This window comes from Apodemus sylvaticus, chromosome 9 (assembly GCF_947179515.1).
Source record: "Apodemus sylvaticus chromosome 9, mApoSyl1.1, whole genome shotgun sequence".
Classification (NCBI taxonomy): Eukaryota; Metazoa; Chordata; class Mammalia; order Rodentia; family Muridae; genus Apodemus; species Apodemus sylvaticus.
The window spans coordinates 83,688,966-83,714,150 of record NC_067480.1 but is presented as its reverse complement, the minus strand read 5'-3'; the positions used below and the strand labels follow the sequence as shown (position 1 = coordinate 83,714,150).

The 25,185-nt window shown below is 40.9% G+C and overlaps 1 protein-coding gene across 2 annotated transcripts in view; it reads left to right on the top strand.

The window, feature by feature from the left end:
* LOC127692852 (24-hydroxycholesterol 7-alpha-hydroxylase) overlaps positions 1-22,642 on the top strand; it is a 92,466-nt gene extending 69,824 nt beyond the window's left edge. For both annotated transcript variants that reach the window (XM_052193449.1, XM_052193448.1), the window contains exons 9-12: positions 38-133; positions 993-1,081; positions 18,768-18,855; positions 21,750-22,642. In XM_052193449.1, the coding sequence (XP_052049409.1) occupies positions 38-133; positions 993-1,081; positions 18,768-18,855; positions 21,750-21,821 (345 nt within the window). In that variant the 3' untranslated portion in view covers positions 21,822-22,642. The remainder of the gene's footprint in view (positions 1-37; positions 134-992; positions 1,082-18,767; positions 18,856-21,749) is intronic.
* The last annotated feature ends 2,543 nt before the right edge of the window (positions 22,643-25,185 follow it).

Here is a 25,185-nt window from a genome sequence, read left to right as displayed (position 1 = left end):
CAAAATGAATTATTTGAAGCTGAGTTTTCTGTTTTAGAATTACACAGTTCCTTCTGGGGATCTGCTGATGTTGTCTCCATTCTGGCTACACAGAAATCCAAAGTATTTTCCTGAACCTGAGTCATTCAAACCTGTAAGTTCTCTCTCTCAACATGTATTATTTTTTATTATTTCTATGTTTCTTGCCAAAAATATGAATGCATAAATTAACTGAATCTGTATCAGCCAGCAGCCATTTTTCTAGATAACTCTGCCCAGGATTGCCAACAACGAACCAGTAGGATTTCCAATGTAGATGTCGCAACATATGCAGATCGGATAGAGGAGTGTGGACAGAGCATCCTCAGAGATGAACTTTTATATAAAGCCAGCAAAGAACATTAAAGTCAATGCTCCTGCTTCTGCTGGAAGCCTTATTTTGTATTCCTTAGGCAACCGTTTCTGTTACTGGTTTCCAAGGAGCCCACAAAATAAAAACACAGCAAATTAAAACAGTGATCTGTTTCTTCATGTGCTTGGGGAGTGACAGGGCTGAGCAGTCCCAAGAGTTCCTCTGGTTCAAGGCTGACCTTTGAGTGAGTCCGAGAGCACTCGTACCTAGATGTATCCACTCCACATCCCAGGCTTCCTCCAGCAGACAGTCCTGTCAGCATCTTGTTACTAGATTTATGATTATGAGTAATTTTATGATAAAGCCCGAGGCCTTTTTATAAATGCTTTCCTCATCTTACGTTGATTTTGTAGGTGATTTACGTTGTCATTTACATTCGCCACTTAATAGGATTCTTCTTAAGCCTTTTTTGTTTATAAGTTCACGTTCCAAGACCACAATTGTGTCTGATATTAATAACATGCTGGGGAAAAAATGACCCACAAGTCTGCAGCTTTGTATGCAAGGATTAGCTGTCCAGTATCATTTTTAGCTCAGAGAAGTAGAGTTAAGCTTATTTATATAAGACTGATAAAAAAAAAAAAGTGTTTTCTTCCCACAGGAACGCTGGAAAGAGGCAAATTTAGATAAGTACATTTTCTTGGACTACTTCATGGCGTTTGGAGGTGGGAAGTTCCAATGTCCTGGAAGGTCAGTGCCCCAGCTGAACAGCATTGGTGCAGAAAGTGTGGAAGAGACAGATGCTCAAGGGACACTCACCACCCAGTCCTTTATCATCAAGTTACAGGGAAACCCAGGAGGGCATGGTTTGTTAGGTTGGTCAGTGCTGGCATGGGATGTCTTTGTGGGAATGTCTGTGGTAACTTCTCACAGGAGACCTCACCAGAAGACACTATACTTGCTAGTCCAAGAGGATATCGGGGTTTCCATAGTTCACGCATGGGCAATCTGAAGCACTACCCAGCTGCATGTGGGCATGCATGTCATCAGAAGGGTATGGGATGTGTGTGTGCAGGTGCATGTGTATATGTGTGCGTGTAGAAAGAGGGTGCACACTTAGGTGTGGTCCCTTAGGAACTTCTCATATTTTCTTTGGGTCTTTCACTGGTCTGCAACTGGCCAAGCAGGCTATGCAGGCAACCCAGTGGGTTCCAGGGATCTGTCTGTGCCTACTTCCTCAGCACCAGGATTAAAGGTGAATATTATATACCGTATGCTCATTTATATACTGTAAATATGCTATGTCCTCATTTATATAGGATAAATGCATGCCAGTGTTTCAGGAGGAGAGTTTAAGCGGTGCAACACCAATAGCAAAACTCATCTCTTCCAATCCGACGCTCGTTATTTCCATATTAGAAAACAAGTTCATTAGAGAGAAAAAGATTTATGTTACTTTCAAAATTATGTCTATGAGTGGGTATCTGTGTGCACACACATGTGCAAGTGTGTGTGTGTGTGTGTGTGTGTGTGTGTGTGTGTGTTGGGGGGCACAGAGGCCAGAAGAAGGCATCAGAGTCCACCAAACTGGTGTTATCAGTTGATGTGACCTGGTGATGTGGGTGCTTGAACTTTTGTCCTTTGCAAGAGCAGTATGTTCTCTTGGCTGCTAAGCCATCTCTCCAGCCCCAGAAAAGCAGCTCCTAAACAAACGAGAATTTCATCATTTTTATCACGTTGTAAATAGTCATCATCCTAGGCTGAAAGCAGTACATGTTATTTTTTTCAAGTCTCTTTACAAAAACAAATGCTTAATATCAACTTCTTACACTTATTATCTCTGGCTTTGAGCATGATAATTAAAACCAAGGACTGCAGCATTTACAGGGACTCATGAGGCATGGGGCAGTGGTGGACAATTTCCTGAAGAGTATTATTTCCAAGAACAATTACCACCCTCCCTGATAGCTTTTAAGGCTGAGAGACACCTATTTCAGTATGAAGGTAATGGGTACAGTATAGAGGACCATAAAACTACAACTCAATCAATAGTATCATATTTGAACCAAAATTGCACTTTCAGAATCTACTGAGTTCTTCATGTGTACCTCAGAGGATTCGGATATGAGAGAGCCACATCCCCAACTGTCATGAGGTGAACACTTTGTGTTGAAAAGGAGGATGTGGGATTCATTAATTGCTTCAAGGAATGGAGGGTAGCAATATCTGGTATGGTTCTGAAGACTCAAGATAGTTGGTATAACTGGTTAGGAGGATGTTGCTGATTTCACAGGAAAAGTGTCCCTTGAACAAACATAGAACTTTTTATAGGTTAAGAAAGCTAAATGATCAATAGGGATTCTAGCACAGAGAAGCGCTGAGCTTATGGTTTTACTGATATCTGGGCCAGATTGGATCAGGATGGGTTAAAGAAAAAGGTTGGCTGTGAATATTGGCTTGGTGTACTGGCTTATCTTGGTTGTCAACTTGACACATCTGGGAAGTCCTCCAAGAGGAATTGCCTCCCTCAGATTGTCCTGTGCATGTCAATGTGGCAAGGCCTGGTCCACTGTTGGCTGTGCTCTCCCTAGGCAGATGGGTCTGGGCTGCACAAGAAAGGGAACTGAGCAAGCCATGGAGAAGAAAGCCATTAAACAGCATTTCTCTATGGCTTTTGCTTCAGTGTCTGCCTCCAGGCTCCAAGCCTTGAGAACCTGCCTTGGCATCCAGCTATCAATGATCAACTGTAATCTGTAGGAGGAAGGCAGCTCCTTCCCAAGTTGCCTCTGGAAATCAAAATTAGCATGCTTTTAATATAAATGTCTGTTATAGATGGTCAACACAGCTAAATTAGGAACATGAGGGAGTTTGGGAATTCTGAGTATGAAATGTAACAAAATACCAAAATATCAGACTTCATAGGTTGAACACAAATGTTTGCTATTCCATATCTGTTTTTAAAAATCTAATTAAGTCTAGTTTTCTACTAAGTTTCTGTTTCAAAATATATTTTTCCCTGTCCCTTATTTTAAACAAGCAACTCATGAAACATTTTGTTTTTAAATTGTTCAGGCAAGCAAATGACTTCATTTGGGCAACAGTTCACCAAGAGAGCTTTCTACTGGAAATTTAATCCTATGAGTCCTTTGTATAAACACCAGCACATGACACCCATTCCTAATTGGTATATCGGGGGCCAACTTATTTTCTCATGCACAAAACACTCAGTAAGTCAAAGAAAGTTGCCTGCAATGTAACTGAATGTCAAAGGACATCATAAACACATAGTCGTACGGTCCTGCAGCTGCTGTTTCCTGGAGTATATGTCATGGGGGGGGGGTCCCAAAAGAGTAACAGAAATTTCCCGGTAAACAGAAAATTTTACTGATATGTTTGGTACAGCCACCAGCAACTAACAGACACAGTGACAGAACTGCAGCACCTCTTTGAAAAATTCTAAAGGGATCTGCAGAGGAACCCCTTTCTTAGCACTTCCCCATAGCATCACAGGAAGAGAAGAAAGGAAGTGTCTATCATATAACCAGTCTCTACAGGTTGAATACAAATGTTGACTATGTCTGACTTATTTTTTTAAAAAATCACTAATTAAAAATGTCACTTAATTCTATTGCTAATAAAGCCCAGGCTTCCATACATGAACAAGTAGGAGGAAGCAGTATGCTCTATCAAACTTCATCCAAAATAGTAATGTGCAACATGGAGAGCCCCGTCAAAGCTCAAGGCTTACCTTGAGCTAGGAGATTCAAGTGAAAAAGGAGGATGGGATTATTTGTTGAGAATTTTTCTTGCACAGGACTCTCTGGGAGCTTGTGCTTACAAGGGACCATGCTTTCTCTATTTGCTCCATGGGATGTCCAAGCTGGCCTTATTTGGTCCCCACATTTACAAGAGGATATCTGCTTGGGTATATGAAATGATATGGGTTAAAGTCCAGGGTAAATCTGGGGCTGGAGAGTTGGCTGAGCACTGAAGAGTTCTTTCTATTTTTACAGAAGCCCTAGTTCAGTTCCCAACACCCACCACGGGTGGTTCACAATTGTCCATAACCAAATCTGGGATCTGAGCCTCCAAGAGCACCTGCATACACGGGCCGCATGTAAACTCACCAAGATTCACATACGCATAAGTAAATGCTTTTACGGGCGCTGATCTCTAGCAAGAAATACTGATCTGTAGCAAACAAAAAAGAAATACCTGGATAAGATAATGTGATGATAGCAAGACTGCAAGACTGCAGCATTTGAATATATGTATATATGAAATTTATCTTTCAAGAATGGGAACTGGTTGTACATTTAGGGGTGTAGATTTTGTTGTTGATTTTTATTTTTAGCCACGTTGTTTGTGGGTTCTTCCTGGTTTGTTCTTTTGTTGTCTCCTGACAATATCTTCTCTGGCTCAGCTCATCTTCCCTTGGCTCAACTGCCACCAAATGTCTTCTCAGTCTACTAACCCAATTCACTTTCTATTGTCTTTTATTTTCACTCTACCCCTTCCCTTCCCTTCCCTTCCCCTCCCCTCCCTTCCCCTCCTCTCCCCTCCTTTCCCTTTCCTCCCCTCCCCTCTCTTCCCTTCCCTTCCCCTCCTCTTCCCTCCTTTCCCTTCCTTCCCCTCCCCTCCCCTTCCCTTCCCTCCCCTCACCTCTCCTCCCCTTCCCTTCCCTCCCCTCCCAACTCCTCCCCTTCCCTCCGGCCCTCTCCCCTCCCCTCCCCTCCCCTTCCCTCCCCCTTCCTTCCCTTCCCTCCTTTCCCCTTCCCTCCGCTCCCTTCCCCTCCCCTCCTCTTCTCTTCTCTTCTTTCTCTAGCCCTACTTCTTTTTCTCTGCATCAACTGTCTCCTCTGACCCTACTCTTCTGTTTCCTGGACCCTGCTCCTTCTCACTGCCTAATCCTTCTACTCTCTCCTCTCAGCTTCTTCTGGCTTTTTATATCCTTTCTTATTCCCATAAGTCCAAGGGGCAACTGACAGTGAAGAGCAGAGGGTGATTTAAAGGACCAGGCACATAAAATATTTCATAGTCTGTGTGTGTGTGTGTGTGTGTGTGTGTGTGTGTGTGTGTATGTGGTGGGGTGGGAAGGTCTGTTAGTGTATCTCAAGACAATGCTAAGCCTATGAAGTCATTGATGTGTCTGTCTTGCATTACTACATTAGTAATGGAAACCATGCAACTATTGAAAAAAATGACTTAAAATTCAGAACCCAGTTAATATAGATTAGAAGTACTGCTAGGACCCATTTAATATTGATTAGAAGTATTGTTAGTCAACCAATAAAATAACTCTTGAGCAACCAACATTATCCCAACTACTCACTGGTTCAGTAACTAACTACTTTCTGAATATATGCTACATCTCATTGTAGGGTTCTGAACTAGCGTTACCATTGAAAACAAATCACATGAAACTGCTTCCTCCATAGAACTAACTGTGTCCTAACTCAGGTCCCTTTCTTAAACACTGCAGAGTTAAAAATCCAAAAATGCTCCTGAATAGTTTACTATGGTTGGAGAGATTAGATGTGACAAGATATAAAGATAGGCCTGGATTTTTTCCAGGCTCAAACTTGCTGTGCCAGCTTGATCATCTGAGCTCAATTCCTAGAGCCCACATACAGGTGGAAGGCAGGACTGGCAACCAAAGCATGTGTCTGACTTCATGTGGTTCTGTCTTCCTATATGCATGTGAAAACACACGCAAACATTTAATAAAACACTAGCCCTACTTAAAGGAAGATGCTGCATGGTAAATGACAGAGGACTTACATCTAAAATTGTCACTTCCAACCTCGCCGGCAAGGAAAGACGCAACACCAGGGAGTTTCTTCCTTCTAACAGTTTATTTTTGGAACCTTGAACAAAGCTTATTTTCTTCTTTTTGGCGGCCCCGAGCCCTCTCCCTGCCGCCCTTATATAGCCTATTCAGCCCCGTCTGCCATAGAAAGATAGCGCGCCGCTTCCTAATAGGTGAACTAAGTGAATTCTTCATTAGCATGTAAGTGTGATAACAAATACAGCACACTGCGCATGTACTAAAGTTGATTTACCACCAGAGAGCTGCATCCGGCCAGCGCCATCTTGTAATGGAGATGAACAAAAGGTAGCTTACTACATAAAATAACTTCTACATCAGTGTGGAGTTAGAAAAGGCTTCTTTTATCAATAAAAATTTTCAATAAAAGCTCTGGCTTACTGTCAATTTAAAAAGCAATTAAAAAATAACCCCCCCCCAAAGGAGTTCAACTTACCTGTATGTTAGTATCATAGCTATTATATATTTGGGATTTGTAAAACTTTAAGCACATTTGTTTCTATATATTTAAAATGTACATAATATAATTTTATGATTATACATTAGTCAATAAATTAATTTTGCATAATATTGCATTTGAGAAGGCTCATGAATAGCTTTTCCCCTTTAATGCATAGAAATGGGACATTGCTTCTGAAGAATGAGCAAATTCAAATCCCAGTGGATGTAATGGACAATGAATGAAATCACATATTATTCTGAGTAATGTGTTCCATAAATAAAAGTGTCCCTTAAATTCCATAAGGTAAATAGAATAAAATGAAAGCATTCACTCATATACAATTTTTAGCATTTCCTTAACATTTAGAAATGCATTCTAATATTTTCACAGAGCATGGGCATGTCTGCTAGGGTCTATAAAAATGGATTAGGATGAGGGCAGATGATGTGCATCTGTCATTAGGGCCAAGGCTCTGAGCCAGGCTGCCAGAGTGCCTTATTCATTTTAAGCCATGCTTCTCTTTTGTCAGCGCCTTGCTAAGGATGGGTGCCTCACTGAGAAGAGCACAGAAGCCACTAGCAGAATGGCGGCCATTATCTCCTGGACACTTAATTCTGATACTTCACGATGAGGCTGAAATTTAAGTCCGTTGAGAGCTCTACAGCACTGAACAGGTGTTCTCTAGCACTTAGATGAGGGTGTGTCTGAAACAAAAAGTGTACTTTTCTGAGAAAAATTTTCAAAAAATGTCCTTTTGTTTTCTCTTCATATGCAAAATAGAACCCTGGACCCTTTGTGGTGCAAAGGAGTATTTGTCTGTGGAAAGAAAAGAGACACTCCTGTGGGTTGTTCTCTTCTCTTATTCTCTTCCTGTGGATGTCTTGCGTTATTTATCTGAGCTACTGTACTGGCTAGTTTTGTGTGTCAACTTGACACAGGCTGGAGTTATCACAGAGAAAGGAGTTTCAGTTGTGGAGGTGCCTCCATGAGATCCAGTGGTGGAGCATTTTCTCAGTTAGTGATCAGGTGGGGAGGGCCCTTGTGGGTGGTACCACCTTTGGGCTGGTGCCCTTGGGTTCTATAAAAGAGCAGGCTGAGCAAGCCAGGGGAAGCAAGCCAGTAAGAAACATCCCTCCATGGCTTCTGCATCAGCTCCTGCTTCCTGGCCTGCTTGAGTTCCAGTCCTGACTTCCTTTAGTGATGAATTGCAACGTGGAAGTATAAATCCAATAAACCCTTTCCTCCCCAACTTGCTTCTTGGTCATGATGTTTGTGCAGGAATAGAAACCCTGACTAAGACAGCTACTGACTGCTCTTTAGTTATTTTCATATCTCTCTTGTTCAGAAAGAGGCTTTTAGAGATTGACATGATGGTGCATTTTTCCAGCCTACTTTAATAAACATTCAATCTCTTCTGTTGCCCACCACCCACCAGAGGTAGTGGAAGAGAAAAGTTATTAGGATTTGGGGGAAGTTGACTCTTAGCAATACTTCTTAGGGGACTAGCTCAGTCTTTTTTGTCAGCAGTTCAGTCCCATAGCAAACACCAAATACTAACCAGTAGCTGTAGTCCAGTCCTCTCACGAGGCAGACACCACTCCTGAACTGACAGTTGTAAATCAATCCTGAAGAAACCACAAGGTTCCCCAACTGGCCCTAGGCTGCTGCAGAAATAGCAAGAAGCTACAGGGATGTCAGGAGCAGTTCTTTGGTGAGTTTCTCTCAATGGCAGTGTTATCAAAAGGAGAGCTTAGTGATGCTATGTAAAGCAAACCAATTCATGCATGTTGTTAGCAAGGAATGTCGAGGAGGAGCAAAACACATGCATGTCCTTTTGGGTTCTGATTACCTCACTCAGCATGATATTTTCTATAAAATGCCATCAATTTGCCTACAAACTTCATGGTGTCTTTGTTTTTGATAGCTGAATAGTACTCTGGCTATTACAAATAAAGCTTTTATAAGCATTTCCTTTAAAGTTTGATCAGCTAATTTTAGAACTGCTTGTCCTGTAGGATTGTGTAGTATACCTGAAGTATGCTTTGTATTATAATATGTGAAGAATTACTTCGTCTTACTGGAGACATATCTAGGGGATTGTCAGTTTTAATTGTACAGGCATGCCCATAATAACCATTACTTTAGACATTACAGATTCAACCTTCTCAAATTTCAAAGCAGTTGCCCATTGAAATCCTGAAAATGTATCAATGGTGTGGTATTCATACTTTAGCTGCCCAAATTCTACAAAATGAAACACACCCATCTGACAGATTTCATTTCTTTTTGTACCCCTTGTGTTAGTTCCAGTAGGCAATGGAGTTTGGTTATATTAAAAAAAAATGAGCATACTCATTCTTTTCTTATAATTTCTTTGGCTTGTTGCCAGGTGATAAAAGGCATTTTCTTTAATCTTTCCTGTTAACATGGTGTTTTTCATGAAAGTTTTAGGTTTCTAACACATTTCCTATTAATAATTGATCATTTTCTACATTTCCTTGGGTTAATAGACCTTACAAGCCTTTATGAGACAAAATATGAGTGATATATAATAGATAGTTTCTATTAGTGATTGCCTGTTGCAGCTGTATAAATAGCAAAGTTAACTTTGAATTATCTGGAATAAATTCAGCAGTTGCTATATGCAGAACAACTATTTCTTCATATTGAGAGTCAGTAATTATATTAAAGGATTCAGGAAAATCTAATAATACCATAAAGATTGCATACAGCTCTGATTTTTTAACTGAAGTATATGGAATTTGAATTAATTGCTTTTTTCATATGACTTATAGCCTGTCATTCCCAAAATCTTTGGCATTCCATTTTATAATACATAGGAGAATTCAATTAGTTCTGTTTATAAACTGAATGCATTTGCTTTTGGGATATTTGCTCTTAATTTCTCCCAAATAGTTGCTTAAAAGCTCATTGTCAATCTTCACTGATTACCCATAATGGCATAATCTTAGTATCAGTGTAAGGCATTATGATTTCTGCCAGGTCTGTTCCTGACAATTGATATAGTCTTATTCTACCTTTTATGATTAAATCAGAAACTTTTTCTATGTGAGTCTTTTTACTTTGTTGCGTGCTAAGAAATTCCGTTCCATAATACGGTCTTCCCTTTGCATAATGAGCCCAGTAGCAGAATGAATTGAAGGTAAAATAACCAAAGCACAAATCAAGTTTGAGATCTGTACAATCCAAGTACTGTACAATCTATGACTGCAGCTTGCAGTCTCTGTTCTACCAGAATAAACTCTCTCTTTGCGTTAGCTGTAAACCATCTTGTATTGCTTAAGTTTGGATCTCCTTGTAACATTTGAAACAAATTTCTTACCTTTGAGTAGTTAATCCAATGGTATGCTACAGCTAATTAATATCTCCCATTAAAATGTGAAAATCGTTAAGAGTGTTGGGGTGCAGGAATTGCTCCACAAACCACACAAACACCAATCTCAGTCAGATATGGTTTATTAAATGCACACCTTGAAACTGATCAATCAGGGCCATAGCACAGAATTCAGGAGCTAAGAGTATGACTTTGAACATTTCCTAGGGCTGGCTTATAAAGGAAAAACTCACAATGAGCTCTTGTGCAGGTGCAGGAAGTGATATGTGGTGGTTGGCTCTGACTCAAGCTATTTCAGCTAGCAAGCCAGAACAGTTCTAACTGACCTAAGGGAGCTTATAGTTGTAGAATTTCTTAAGATTAACAAAACTCAGAATATATAGAATATAACAGGGTGTGTGGTCATCATGACCCTACTCTGTCAGGTTTTTTTCTATGTCAATGACTGGCAGGCATATTGCAGCAATAGTATGAAAAAACTGTCGGTCATGGAACAAAATACATACAACTATGCTGGGGTGGGGGCAGACTTCAACATTCCCTCATTAGAGTTATTCCAGTGAGAAAAAAAGGAACAGACATATACATGAAGGGTGGCCAAACTATTTTCCATACTCTGGATCCTACATCCAAAAGACCTAGAGAACGAGAGAACATAGACCCTTACAGTCGTTGGGTGCCTCTTTATTTGCGCCCAGACAATTTACATAAGTCAAACGTGAGGGTAGGGAAACCATAGGCAGTGACATTTGTAATTAAACTCTGGTCTGTAGTTCTAATTAAAGTTCATATGTGTTGTACTGGAGCATGTACCTCAGCAGCTCAAGGCAACACAAAATAGAGAACTAGTTTCCAGAGTCTTTTGCTTTTTAGCTGGTCTTGTAGATGTCTGATGACTCATTGCTGGTCCAGGTTCTGATGTTTCCAAGGAGTGAACTTTAGATGAGAGTGATTCTTAAATCTGTTAACATTCTTCATTTCCACAGTTTCTTTTTTCTCTTTTTCTTTTCTTTTCTTTTCTTTTCTTTTCCTTTCTTTTCTTTTCTTTCTTTCTTTCTTTTATAACAAATACAAGGAAGTTCTGTGGGCTGGTAGATTCTTCTATATGATCCTCCAATTGCTGCTGTACTAATTTTTCCTTAGTTAAGTGCCACTGATCTATCCACACAGGCTTGTCAGTCAGCCATTTTAAGGATAGGGGCATTGGTACTTCAGCAGTGGCCACCCCTTATAAATTTTGAAATTCAATAGTTGTTATGTTCTGTGTTTGGACCATTGGCACAGCTTGGGGTTGATTTTTGGTGACCTGTATCAATACCTTCACCAGGAGTCCATTTCAACCCTTATTTCACCAAGGGCTGTCTCAAGAATGGCAGGGATGTTAACTTGAGTACCCAACTGTTGTAAAAGATCCCTTCCCATAAATATATGTGTATATCTGCCACATAAAGCTTTAACTTTCCTTTTTGATTTTCTGGCCCCACACATTTATTTTATCACATACTTTGTTTTATCTGAGATAACTTTCCAATTCCTAGAAAGTGTGTATAAACCTTTTGACATGGCCATTCTGAATTCTAACATTCAGCTTTTGTATCCACCAAATCTATTTCAATACCATTTACTTGCAATGCTAATTTTGGCCTCTGCTCACTAACAACTGTTTGGCAGAACACACATTTTCCAGTATTTCCAAACCCTCCTGTTCCTCCTATTAGAGCAGCTATGCCTTTGATGTAGGACACAGTGACAGCTGAACAATCCTATCACCTGCACTAAATTGCATCTCTCTTTGTATATAGCCCATAATTTTAACTTCTCTTTTTGAAATCTTCATCTGTAATCCCTGGATGTTCAACGAATCCTTGAGAAATCAAACTGATCCTTCCCAAGATCATCCCTACTGTCCCTGAAAGCTAAGGACTGTGAATTCCAAGAGTTATTTTACAACATTGAATTTTATGGGATAGAGTAAGATGCTTACCTGTGGACAAGTCTAGAGCCACGTTGTCTGCAATATCCTGCATTAAATCTCCAATACCAAGTGGGCATTGTTTCTGCTGGTCACTCTTGGGCTGAAACAGCTCTTTTTGCTATAGGGCTTCAAGATAGGGTCACCACGGCCATTTCCCAGCAGTAGGAAATTTCTTAGCCTCTTTTGAACCTACTCTCATTGGCCCAATGGCATTCCTTGCTACGATACCCACACACCCCTAGAAACCTAGGCTTTCTTTTTTGCTTATAGTTAAAGTCTTACCCTTAGAGATGGCTTTTTCACAGTTTTGTTGCGAATGACCATATTTCCCACAATTGGAGCACCAGACATTTTGATATTGGAGACTTCTAGCTATAGCTTGACTGATTATATTAGTATGGTACATTAGAATCAATATCAATCATATCCCTTATCCACTTGTCCATAGGCACTGCCTGCACTTTAAATGGCCTAATAGCTTTTTTAAACATTCGGTATCTGCATTTTCGAATGCCAAGGTCTCAATCGACCCCCGTTTTGCTTCAGGTTCTGATAAGGCTTTGTTCACAGCTGAGACTAATCTTCGTAAAAATCAGTGAAGGCTTCTCCAGAGCTTTGTGTAATCTTTGTAAATGAGGAGGACTTTCTCTAGGGCTCCTCAATTTTGTCCCAAGTTCTTAAAGCCATTCAGGGACATTGTTCTATGGTAGCATCATCAAACTGAATCTGTTCTTGTATATCAGAGTACCTCCCTTCACTCAGCAACTGATCTTTTACTATATTTCTTCCCCTCGCTCTACTTCATTGCTCAGTATTCATGGCTTCTTCCCTTCACCTGTTAAGGATTGCAGTTGTGGTCCAGCCTGTACCACAGCTGGTACGAGTCCCTTTCAGTCTTGGGTAATAATTCTATTGTGAGTAGCCAATTTATTTAGAATTCGTTTCACATAAGGTGAGTGCATTCCATATGTACTTAGACCCATCATTTCTGTAGGATGCCATGGTATCTCATCAGAACTCTTACAAACCATTAGCAGGCACATGCTGTACTACTGGGTAAGCTGATGGTGATCTCTGGGCTTCTCCTCCTGGCATTCTGGTGATGCTGTTGGTTTGAGATTAACCCTTTCTTTGAAACAGACTGTTTCATCAGATTGTTCACCTGCTTTTTCAGGTTTTCTCTGACCCAACAGCTCTCCAGCACAGTTTCTTTTCCTCTTTCTTCCTGTGGGAAAATCCTGCTCTCTTGGTCACTCACTGGGATTGAGCCTTTTTGTTTTGTCTTTTATGGTGCTCCTCACTACCCAGGTGCTTCCACCTCCACCCACAGTTTTTCCAGTTGCAACCGTTTCAGAAAAGAGGGAGCAGAGTAACCCCTATTTTCTCATGTCAGCCATTTCTTTTGTTTCTTAGGCCCCTCCATTTCCACCCACAATTATTTCAGCTGCTCGGCCATTCTTCCAATCTTTTTTGAAACAATATACAAAAAAGGAAAAGAAAAAAACAAAAAATTCTCTCTGAGAGCAAAGCCAGGGATATCCCAGTGGCAGCAGCTACAATAAATTTTTTGCTGGGGTCTTGGAAAAAAAATATCTGTTCCTTGGACCCCTGCCATTTTCTCTCTAGCATTTGAAATCAAATTTCCCATATTTTCTTTTATCAAGCCCACAGACCCCACTGTAACAGTTCTTTGTTACTTTGTGGGTTACCCTTTCCCCCATCTTTATCCCCTTGGTTTCACTCTCTATCTCTGAATTTAATTTTTTTCTTCTTATTTCTTCTTTCAATCCAACTACTAACAACCTGTAACAAACCCCCTTGAACTACCAACGACCACCCACCCCACCTATCAAAATATACCCTCTGAAACATTTTCAGAATTCTAGACATCAAACACAAATTTCAGAAACTATCTGAAGCTGGTAAAACCATGCCTCTGCTAGAGCACAAGGCAAATCACAGTCAGCTGCTGTGATGCAGCCCTTTGTCTCACACCTGAGATTAAGACAAAAACATAATCTTAATATCTTTCTGTATTTTTAAAAAGAAACCAAAATTCTAGAATTCTCACTAGAGTAGAAGGAGGAAGATCAAGAGTTCAAGGCCAGCCTAAGCCACAGGAGATTGTCTCAGAATAAAGCCAAGAAGAGGATGTCATTCCTCAGAACATGTCCCAAGTCCCAGTACTAGCCATTGGCCATTATTTTGCCTTCTCCATTCCTGGTAGTCTTGATTTTCACGGAGAGCCATAGTGTCCTATGGTTCTGACTCCACTGGTTTCCTGGTGTGGGTCACTGCTTCCTGAGTAAATCAGTTCATTCAAATGCAGATCCATCTTTTCCTTGCTAGTAGTCAGTTTACATGTTGGCAGGTCTTTGAAGCAAAAAAGTTAATTATTAAGGTTTCTAATGAAACTTCAAAACTAATCATTTCCTCTCAGATGTGGACAAAGTGACACATAATTCCATAAAATGACAGTAGCTGTCATTTTCTGTTTTGGTTGTGGTTTGCTTTTAATTATTTTTATTTAATAGCCCTATTTGCATATAATGCATTTGGATCAAATCCACCCCTCATTCCCTCCCATTTCTCTTCTACCTACCACCACTTCTCCTTTCCAAATTCATATTCTCCCTCCCTTCCTTCCTCTCTCCCTCTCTTTCCACCGCCTTTCCACTCTTTCTATCATTTATTAAAAAACAAAATACCCACTGATTCCACACGATGTTGTATATATATGCATGGTATCAGCCATTGAATGGACCATGGATTGAACCCCTGAATCCCTGAAGAAAACAGACTCTCCCTTTTCCAGCTGCCATCAATTACCCAAAAGCTCCTTACATAAGGGCGGGACTTCATGGGCCCTTGTAGTAGTATCCTTGCTGCGATTTTGATTGGCTTGATCTTGTGCAAATCTTGGTATTAAGTCCCAGCCACTGTGAATGCATGTATAAACTGCACAGTTTAGTAATATATATTTTTTGTCTTTTAAAATTGGAGGACAGTGTTATAAATATCCTTTCCCCTTTTACCAAATGTCATGAACTCATTTTTGCATTTTAAAATGAATTTTGGCAGACATTAGAATGATCATTGTTACAAATAAGTAGAAAGAAAAATATATCTTCATGGTGATGCCCTCTCACAATACCAATCAACGCTTTGGTGTATTCCCTTCATGTTTTAAATTTTGATATTATTTTGTATATAAAGTTTGACCTTATGATTCTCTGAATTTTCTCAGTGTCTGTTGTAATGTCTCACTATTCATTTCTGATTTTATTAGTTTTGGCCTTTTCTCTCTAATCTGGCCAAAGATTTCTCCATCTTTTTAAAGATCCAACTCTTCGTTTAATTGATTATTTGTATTTTTCAATTTTTTTTTGAGACAGGGTTTCTCTGTGTAGCCCTGGCTGTCCTGGAACTCAATCTGTAGACCAGGCTAGCCTCAAACTTAGAAATCCATCTGCCTCTGCCTCCCAAGTGCTGGGACTAAAGGTGTGTGTCACCATTGCCTGGCCATATTTTTCATTTCTAATTTCTTAATTTTTGTCCCTGATTCTGAATCTCTCTTTCCATCTACTGCTTCCAGGTGATGATTATTCTCCTTTACCCAAAGCCTTCGGGTGCATTGTTCAGTAGTATCAGCACATCTCAAACTTTTTCAAGTCACGGAGAGAATTTCGGAATTGTTTGACAGGTCAGCACTTCTACCACCACACCACACAAAGACATAACAAAGCAAACAGCAGACAGATCAACATTTCTTATGAATAATTGGTGCGAAAAATCTGGAGTGACGACTCAGAGGTTAAGGACCCTTATTATTCCTGATAAGAGGACTCACGTTCAGTGCCCAGCACCCACATGGATACTAATAACTCCTATCTATGCCTTCTGGCCTCAGCTGGCACTGCACACAAGTGATGCAGACATATATGCAGGCAAAACATCCATACACAAAAATAAAAATAATGAAATTTTTAAAAAAAAAATCATATTCTTAAAAATAAATCTCAACCAGCTGCTCAGAACTGCTTCAACAGCATCCCTTGGGGTTGGTTGGACATGGTAACACATGGCTTTCACCGCAGCAGTCAGGAAGGAGGCAGAGACAGATAGACCTCTGAGAGTTCCAGGCAACCCTGCTCCATATACTAAGAATTTGTCTCAAAGAAAACAAAATAGAGTCAGCAAGATGGCTCAGTGAATAAAGACATCGTCAGCAGGGACCAGATTCCAGTCCTCTGCCAGAGTAGCAAGGATTCTTAGCCTCTGCACCATGCCTTACAGTCTCCAACCTTACTCCTATACCATTCTTGTCTTCCTGTCTTCCATTTGATTTTCCTTACTTAGCACAAAGCATCTACCCTTCATCCTTCCTGTGTGTGCTTACTGTCATCTGCAATCAAAAGCTTGGTGCCACGCCCATTACTGTTCCATGTGGCCACTGAATTATTTTTGTGCAATAAGATTAAGAGGAATAATACATTTATACCTCCCAGCATGCATCTCTTTCTTCTCTTCACTAAATTGAAAGTCTAGGCTTTCAAGTTCTAAATTGTGGGGTTCACACCACCAATAGAAATACTACCCAGAAACCTGCACAAAACCCAGATTCTTGTGTCTTGCCCCAAACCTCTGGAGTCAGCAACCCAGAAGATAAAGTACAGTGAGCTGTGCCTTCTCAATCCTCCCAGAGTATCCTGATAGTTTCAGAACCATTGGATCCATATTCCTGCCACATAGTTAAGTTTTTTTATCTTTCTCAATGATTTCTAAGGAGAGTGAGATTATGGGGAAACCACCTCACCTTTGACCTTGAATAACTATGCTTTCATGCATGATATCTCTGAAGCTATGCCTGCCTGCTGCGTTCTACAAATTCCAGGGCCAGAGCATTCTATTTTCATGAGCTGCAGCTGATAGCAACCAGGAATACACGGCAGAGCTCCTGCTCCTGGCAACGGAGACAGTTTTCCAGCCTGAGCTGGCATGGCCTGTAATGACTTCTAGGAGGGAAAAAGAGAGGGTTTTTGTTGTTGTTGTTGTTGTTGTTGTTGTTGTTTTCCTCTTCACAACTCAGAGGGAAGCCAGATGTGGTGGTTCACATTTGTAACCTAAGTGTTCAAGAGACTGAGGAGGTTTGAGGATTGTATCCTGGGATTACATATGGAGTTCTAGGACCCCTGGGGCTTCAGACCAACAGGAACAGCAACAACAGCAACAACAAATTAAACCAACAGCAACAATAAATGTTCACTCAAAATCAAAGAGCCCGAAATGGAAGTCAGTACCTAGCACTCCCTAGGCATTCTGTTTCTTTGATATAATCACTAGGGTCCAAGACACCTAGTGGTCAGGGTTGTCTTTTGCACACCCCACCCCCACTCTAGCTGCAGGCTGCATTTTCTCCTGCAGGTGATGGTTTACTGCCATTACACCCAGCCCTCTCATTCTCTTCTTTCCCCCATGTTTACTACTATGCACTGATACTAGTAAACTACTACTACTACTACTAGTAGTAGTAGTAGTAGTAGTAGTAGTAGTAGTAGGTTTTCCTGGAACAAGCCTGTGAATGCCACTCTCTCATTAGGAGCCTGACACCATAGATGCCAGTCAGATCCCTTATCATGTCAGGACCCCTAGTTCTCCATAATCTGACCCCAGCTGCACCTCTGTAAGATCCCCCACCCCAAAGGGTTATCCTGCTGTCCCCAGACCCCTGTGCTCCCTGCTCCTGGTTCATTGGCTCTGAAATGCCCTCAGATGCCAAGACTGCTTATTTAAAGCTTGTCCTTCTTCAAGGTCTGTCTCAAGTTTCGCCTTCAGGAATATCCAGGTCAGTGTGCTCTCCAGACCCTAGGCCTCTGCAGCATCTTTGGGCCTGCCTTTCCTTATCCCCTCACCCTTGTCATTTCCGTTTCTGTTTCACTTCATTCAGTCCTGGCAGTGTGTTTGCTGGGACATCATCTTTCTCAAGGCCCCTGCAGCTATGTCCAGACAAGTATTTACAATTGGGAAAAATCTACAAATGCCAAGTATTTCAGGAATTTTCAACATGTTTGTATTTTAATGAATTTCCTTTCTAGATGTGCACTCTTGTTCCTGTAAGTATAAGAACTGAATCTGTTATAAATAATACACCTCATTATTTTCACTGTTTTGACACTGGAAGTGTTGGGCAAATATCCTTAGCATGACTATGGCTCTTCTGGCTTCTGAAGAACTCTGGAAAAAAAAAACCAAACAAACCAGATTTGTGAAGTTTCTTTCCTGAAGTACCACAGATGGTCGGATTCTAGACTTAGCCATGGAAGAAAACTCGACATTTTAGTAAATGCCTAAAACTTTTATTTAGCCATTGCCAAAAATTTGCCTTCAGTGGGTACTTGAGAAAAATTCTACTAGAAATTTCACTTATTTAAATTTGGGTTAAATTTGAGTAATATATTTTCATATCTTTTCCTTTAGCTAAGATAACAATGTAAAAATTTCGATCTGTTTCTATTTATACATATGTGCATGTGTCTCTGTGTCTGCTTATCTTCTAGCCTCTCAGGGCACATACACCCTCTTAAGCACATGTGCATGCACATGCAGACATACACAGACACAGAAAGAGATATACCTATATATACAAATAAAGAAAAAAATCTTTGGAAATGTAGATTCTCATTTCTTATGTTGGTCTCCTGACAAAGCATTTTATACACCAAAAGCAAAGGTACTCCACTAAGCCAACCACTCAATGGAATATGTGGTGTTAGGAAATAGAGTTATGTATTCATGCAGGTTTTATAGACAAGTAATCATCTTATGTTTTTCTTTCAGGTGGTTTGCTCTCTTAGAGATTCAGCTATGTATTATCTTAGTGCTTTATAAGTATGAGTGCAGTCTTCTGGACCCATTACCAAAGCAGGTAAGTACTTTTAGAATTTTAAACATCATCATGATGTCAGATATGATATAAAACATCTAAATATCTGGCTTTCAACACTATCCATGTGTTGAGTGATTACCTTAAATTTGACCTCAACTTTACGCAGAGAGGTCTTTTGTAGGTCTGGAAATGAACTCTTTGTTTGGATATTGTCATTCATTCATTTGCAATGATGTAGGGAAACCCAGGAAACCCTAGTAAAGGCAGTAAACAGAAAAGAAAAGGATACCATTCATGCTTAACTCCATGTAGATGCAGTGGTTCCTGAAAGGACATGAGTTTCAGAACCCTGGATCATGGAGGGTTTGCAGAACATGGATTGATTGTTCAGTCTCCTCCCTAGGGCTCCTTATCCAATAGCGCTGGGAAAGAACCCATGTTTGCATCTCTAACAAGCCACAGGGGCACCTCTTACTTTGGGAGCCTGGGCAGCACACTGTAGAGATGGCTGCCACAGAGTGAGGAAGAGTCCAGTGGAATCCCACATGTGTGGAGACCTGTTTGGAGACACTCTGAACAGTGCTATTTAAACAGGCTGAGGTTCTGAACTCACCAGACTATTTATAAAGGCCATTTGTGTTCAGTGTATGAAGGAGTAAATGAAGCTCCTTGTGATAGCTCAGTTGGAATTATATAAGTGTGTAAGTGGCTCTGAAAATATGTTTACAGATATGCATACTTCAGCACTTTTACATTAATTACATTTGTTTCTGTTTCTCTTGTGGTTTTTTTTTAATTTTATCAATTGTTTGAGGATATTCTACATTGTATTTTGATCATATTCATTCTTCTCTCTTACCTCCCAGATCCACAACCCTCCATTGTTTATTGACCAGACTTTCTGTCTTTATTTCTTTTTTTAAATATATAGAGTCTAATTAGCATTGCCTATATGTTTTTGGGTATGGGACCATTCACTGGAGCGTGTTAGACCTATCCAGTGGTCATACCCTTAAAGAGAACTGTCTTGGACTGGAGAGATGGCTCAGAGGTTAAGAGCACTCTCTGTTCTTCCAGAGGTCCTATGCTCAATTCCCAGCACCCACATGGTGGCTCACAACCATCTTCAATGAGAGATCTGGTGCCCTCTCCTGGCTTGCAGGCATACATACATGCATGCAGAACATTGTATACATAACAAACAAACAAACAAACAAAGAAATAAATAAACCTGAGAGAGAGAGAGAGAGAGAGAGAGAGAGAGAGAGAGAGAGAGAGAGAGAGAGAGAGAGCTGTTCTCTGGTAGCAACTATCAATCACCAATAGCTCCTCAACTAGAGGTGGGATTTTGCACTCCAAATCCCCCACTCCCACCATATCTTGATGCTAGGGTTTAACCACTGCCAGATCATATATTCCTGTTATGTCTAGGAAGCAGAGTTTCCTGGTCACCTACTACCTTCTGGATCTTACACTCTTTTCTTCAGTGATCCATGAAGCCTGCAAGGGATGTGATATAGCTGCTTCATTGCACTTCTGCCTTAAGAACAAGCATTAATGATGAAGAGCTCTCAGAAGCTCACTGTGAGAGGGAGTGCAAAATATCCTTCAGGAAAGCCCTTAGCAGCCTGCTGTGCATTTGTCAGAACAAAGGTCAGAGCCAGGCTTTCTGAAAACTGGGTGCTAGTGCTGGAGAAAGGCTCTATGGTCAAGATCATGTGCTAGTAGATGACTGGAATTGGTTCCAAGCACCTACATCAGATGGTGCATAATCATAATTCCAGTTTAGGGTATCTTACCCTCTTCCAATCTGTAGAAATTAGGCCTGGTTCTTCCTCTCAGACCCATGCTATCAGAAAAAGACTCAGAGGATATTTATAAATACATTGACCATATTGCTAAGCTTTTCTCTGACTAGCTCATAACATAGACTAACCCATTTATTCTAATCTACATTCTGCCACCTGGCTGGTGACCTGTGCTTAGGTATTGAGCTTCTGTTTAGTCACATTTTCCCCCCAGGCAAATCTCCTGTGCCTGGCATTATCCCATAATCCTTTCTGCCTCCTGGATGTTCTATCTCCCTATTTCCTGCCTATGCTATAGGCCATCAGATTTACTATTGACAGGTGCCACATCCATACAGACATAAGATCTTCTCTCTGCACTGGCCTCTGTGGGCACCTGTGCACATTTATGCAGAACCCCACACATACACATAAATAAAAGTTAAAACGAATCTAAACCAATCCAAATCAAAAAGCTAGATCCTAGTCCTTCAAGGCAGATAACATGCATTTCCCCAGAATTGATTCAACAGTCACCATTTCCCCAACAGCTTGCCTACTACACCAGCAAGGAGACATTTGTGAAAGCTGCCTGCACGAGTCCTCACCAGTTCCTTGAGAGTTCTACCTAGCTAAGAACTCTTGTACCTGCATTTAATTTCTTAATGCTACTTCGAGAATGTTCTGATGTATTTATGTTATCCATGTGTAACTAGCAAGAATGCTATTTAAGGAAATGTTATCTCGTTTGTAAAAGCATGGTCTCGCAGAGAGAACATCTCCTTACACCATCCTTACTCTAGGAATCAAAAACCAATGGGAATTATGTAATAGAAGCCTTGTCAATTTATGGCATCCTCTTCAGTCTGATAAAGTGAAGGGTAGGGAGCAGGCAAACCTGTAAGTCATGGAGAGTGTATGTGGAGCCGAGAGATTATTAGACTAAGGTATCTTTCAATTCCTTTCTGCTCCTTAAATGGTAAAGTGGATGCTTGATGTTTTGAAACTCAGCCATGTGAACATTTTTCAACCTTCCGGCCTCCCCTCTGTACCTTTTAGAAGAAATCACAGTCAGGAAGACGTAGGTCTAAAACTGTTGGCTTCCATCTCTTAGTTTCTGTCTCTCTTCTGCATCTCTGCCTTTAGAGTTCTCTTCATTTGGTGGGTGTGCCCCAGCCAGCAGGGAAATGCCGAATTGAATATAAGAAACGAGCTTGACCTTCTTTGGAACTCAAGAGATTCAGAACCTTCTGGAGGAGTGAAGTTGCCCACCCACCTACTGTCCTCCCTGCACCTCAACCTGAAGACATCCTAATGGCTCATGCATTTCAAATCGGAGGACCATGCACCAAATTTCACTGTCAGGATCATAGAAATAATTCAAGGTTTATAGAAAGGGTTCAGGGGATTTTTAAAAATTTGATAAAACATTGGAATTTGGCTTCATATATAGCCATATCAAAACTTCAAGTAGAAATGTCACTTTAATAGGACTATTGGTATGTTAAATTCACTGTGAAGGCAACATACTTAAAAATTCTCTTTTGCAAAAGAACTACAGTGTGGGACACTGACAAATTGAATCATTTCTAGTTATTGTATTTTTAAGTTATGATACTTAACTAGACCTTGGAAATCTTAGGCTATTGATGCCAATCACTGCAGACATGGCTCGTGCTCAGAAATGTGAATAAACAATGTTTTATGACACTGGTGGGGACAGATTCCCATACTGCATTCATTCCTGTACTCTGTTATGCCCAGGGTAGCATCTTCCAGTTGGGGATAGCTAATCACTGCACATTGATCAAGGTATTGATTTGTAGTTTAATTAAGAGGGAAGCACTTTTTTGAATCAAAGTATCTTTACTTTTAGTTTGCCAGAGACAATATTTTTCTGTGTAAAAATGCACAGTCTTATATCTTGTTATATCATGTCTTTGTGATATCCCTGGCAGACCTGCTCCTTTATTTTTTTTTTATTTTTTTATTGAATATAATCTTCATTACATTTCAAATGGTAAAACTTTTCCCTGTTTCCCCGTCCCCAAAAACCCCCAACCCCTCCTCCCCTCCTGCGGCCAAGTATGTGCCCCTCCAGCAGACCCACTCCCACCTCACTCCCCTCCCCTCCCACCAATTTCCCTTTGTTGGGGCCTCTATTGTGCCTTCACCTGACCAGGGACCACTCCTCCCACTGATGCCTGACAAGGCATTCCTTTGCTACATTTTGGGCTGGATCCATGTGTACCCCTTGATTGATGGTTTAGTCCCTGGGAGTCCTGAAGCAGGGAGACCTGCTCTTTCCAGAAATGAAACAGGAGTGGTGGATCTGGGAGAGACGGAAGGTGGGGAGGGGAGTGAAGGGAGGGGAAATTGGGGTGGGAATGTATTGTATGAGAGATTGATAATTTAACTAATTAATAAAATAAAGGCACATCGGTTTTGTGCCAGATAGATAATTGCACATGAGTCTGTTTTTTGAGTCTTAGGACAGTGGAATTTTTGTCAATAAGTTCTGGAGAAAAAAACCCAACAGGTCCTTGGGAACATACGGTTTCCCTAACAATGGCATCATTATTAACTGCGAGAGTCCAATAAGAGTTCATCTCAGGTGTTTCATGGTGGCTGTATCACGCTTCTCTGTTCTTCTTCCCTTACCTGTCCTGGCCCCAGCTCCGGAGGTTAGAAATTGTTGACTCTTCTTTTTCTCATCAACAAGGACCCAGGTCTCCAGAAAACTGGTGAGTGATTTCAGGAGTGCTCACTCTTTGCAGTCTGAGTAAATTGAATGTGAAACTCTCCTAGCTGCTCGAAGCTTCCCTCAGCAGGCCCAGTGCTCTGGCGAAGGCAGCTCCAAAGTTCATGGCAGCTCAGTGTTGCAGCCCTGGCAGTTTCTACGGCAGTTACAGCTGGGAAGGCATATTCACTACTCAACCGCCAAGGCCCGCCATGAAATGCTGTATGTGCATATATTTGCATATAGTTTTACTAAATTTCACAGGCTGATGTCTGCTTATTCTTCCTTCATAAGGGTCATTGTTTGCTAATATGTCTATGTGCTGCAAGAACCATTGTAGAAAAGGAAATCTGTTGGTGTTTGGAATAATTAAGTTAATATTTAGGGATCCCATGCTTTTTAATATATATATATTTCACTGGGTATTTATATTATAATCTAATATTCTTGTATTAACTGCAGTTTCCTGGAGTCAGAGCCTGAGACAGACTTGTATGCAGATGGTTTACTTGGGAGGCAGGAGACAAGGAGCAGGGAGCTAATAAGCCTGTATTGGCAGGCTCTGTGTTGTAGCATCAAGGACTTGGTTTGGGACAAGCTGAGAAACCTCCAGCCATTGTTCAGCTGAAGGGTATGGGGCACTGTGACTGAGCACTGGAGACGCTAAGCTCCTCTGAGGGCAGGAGCCTGTGGGCTCTACAGCTTTGCATGGTTGGATATGCTACAGCATAGTGAGCAGATGGGCCTGAGCTTGTCTGGATTTGCTGAAATTTGTGTACTGGGCTTGGGCTGAGGAGACCTGGAGGGCACAGAGACATCGGATGTGCTCTGATCCTTGCCTTTCTCAGATCTACTACACCATTGTCAACATGGTGGCCACCAAATGGAGACTTGCTAGGTTTGGCTACAGCTGCCTTCACAATGTTTTAAGATGGGCTTAAGGGTTTCTCCACTCACGATGAACCAGAAAATGCTTTGCTGAGTCTAAGCCAAACTTTAAGTGGCCACATAAGGCAGGTTTGAGCTGTGAGGTGGTGGAGTACAGCATCCTGTACAGTTTTCAATCCTGACTTCTATCTGCTTGTAGTATTGCCAGTCAAACCAAGAGCTACAAAATTTGTTGTAATCTCCTAACAGTTTCAGAGATATTAGAGCAGATGAGGAGCCAGAAAGGAAGAGCCAAAAACTCCCAAGAGTCTTTGAGGGATGCAGGAAAGGCTCCTCTGGCCCCCTTGGGGTCCCTCTGTCTTAAGGAGTTGGTTTCCTCTTAGCATTGGTGCTCTACATTAAGCATCAAATCTTTTCTGCTTCTGTCTTTTGGCTTTTAAGTCCAGTGCTCATTCACACTGGGAAGAGACTGGTGAGCATTTGAAGCCCCTGTGAGGACTGGAGTAGCTCTAAGACTGCACTGAGTCCTATAAGTGAGTGAATTGGATCCAATTGGAAGCCTTGGCTGTCTGACTGGTTGAAAGAGACACTGGCAATAAGTGCACTTAGTGAAGGAAATGTGAATCTTGGCTTTCCAAATTTGCAGGGATTTCATGTTCTAGCCTCTGTTTTTCTTGCCCTTGGAGGAATATGACAAGCTTCATAAACCTTGGCAAACTGAAGATGGTAATGGGAGCAATCAGGTCTGCATCTGTCTGCATTCTGGGTTATGTACGTTAACATGTGAATGTATATGTGTGAATCTACTAAAATATTTGAAGAGCTTATTATGTTGCTTCCTTTTCTCATGCTGCGATAAAACACCATGATCAAAGCAACTTAAATATATGGAAGAGTTTATTTCTGCTCCATATATGGCTCCAGAGGGATAAGACTCCATTGTAGCAGGGAACC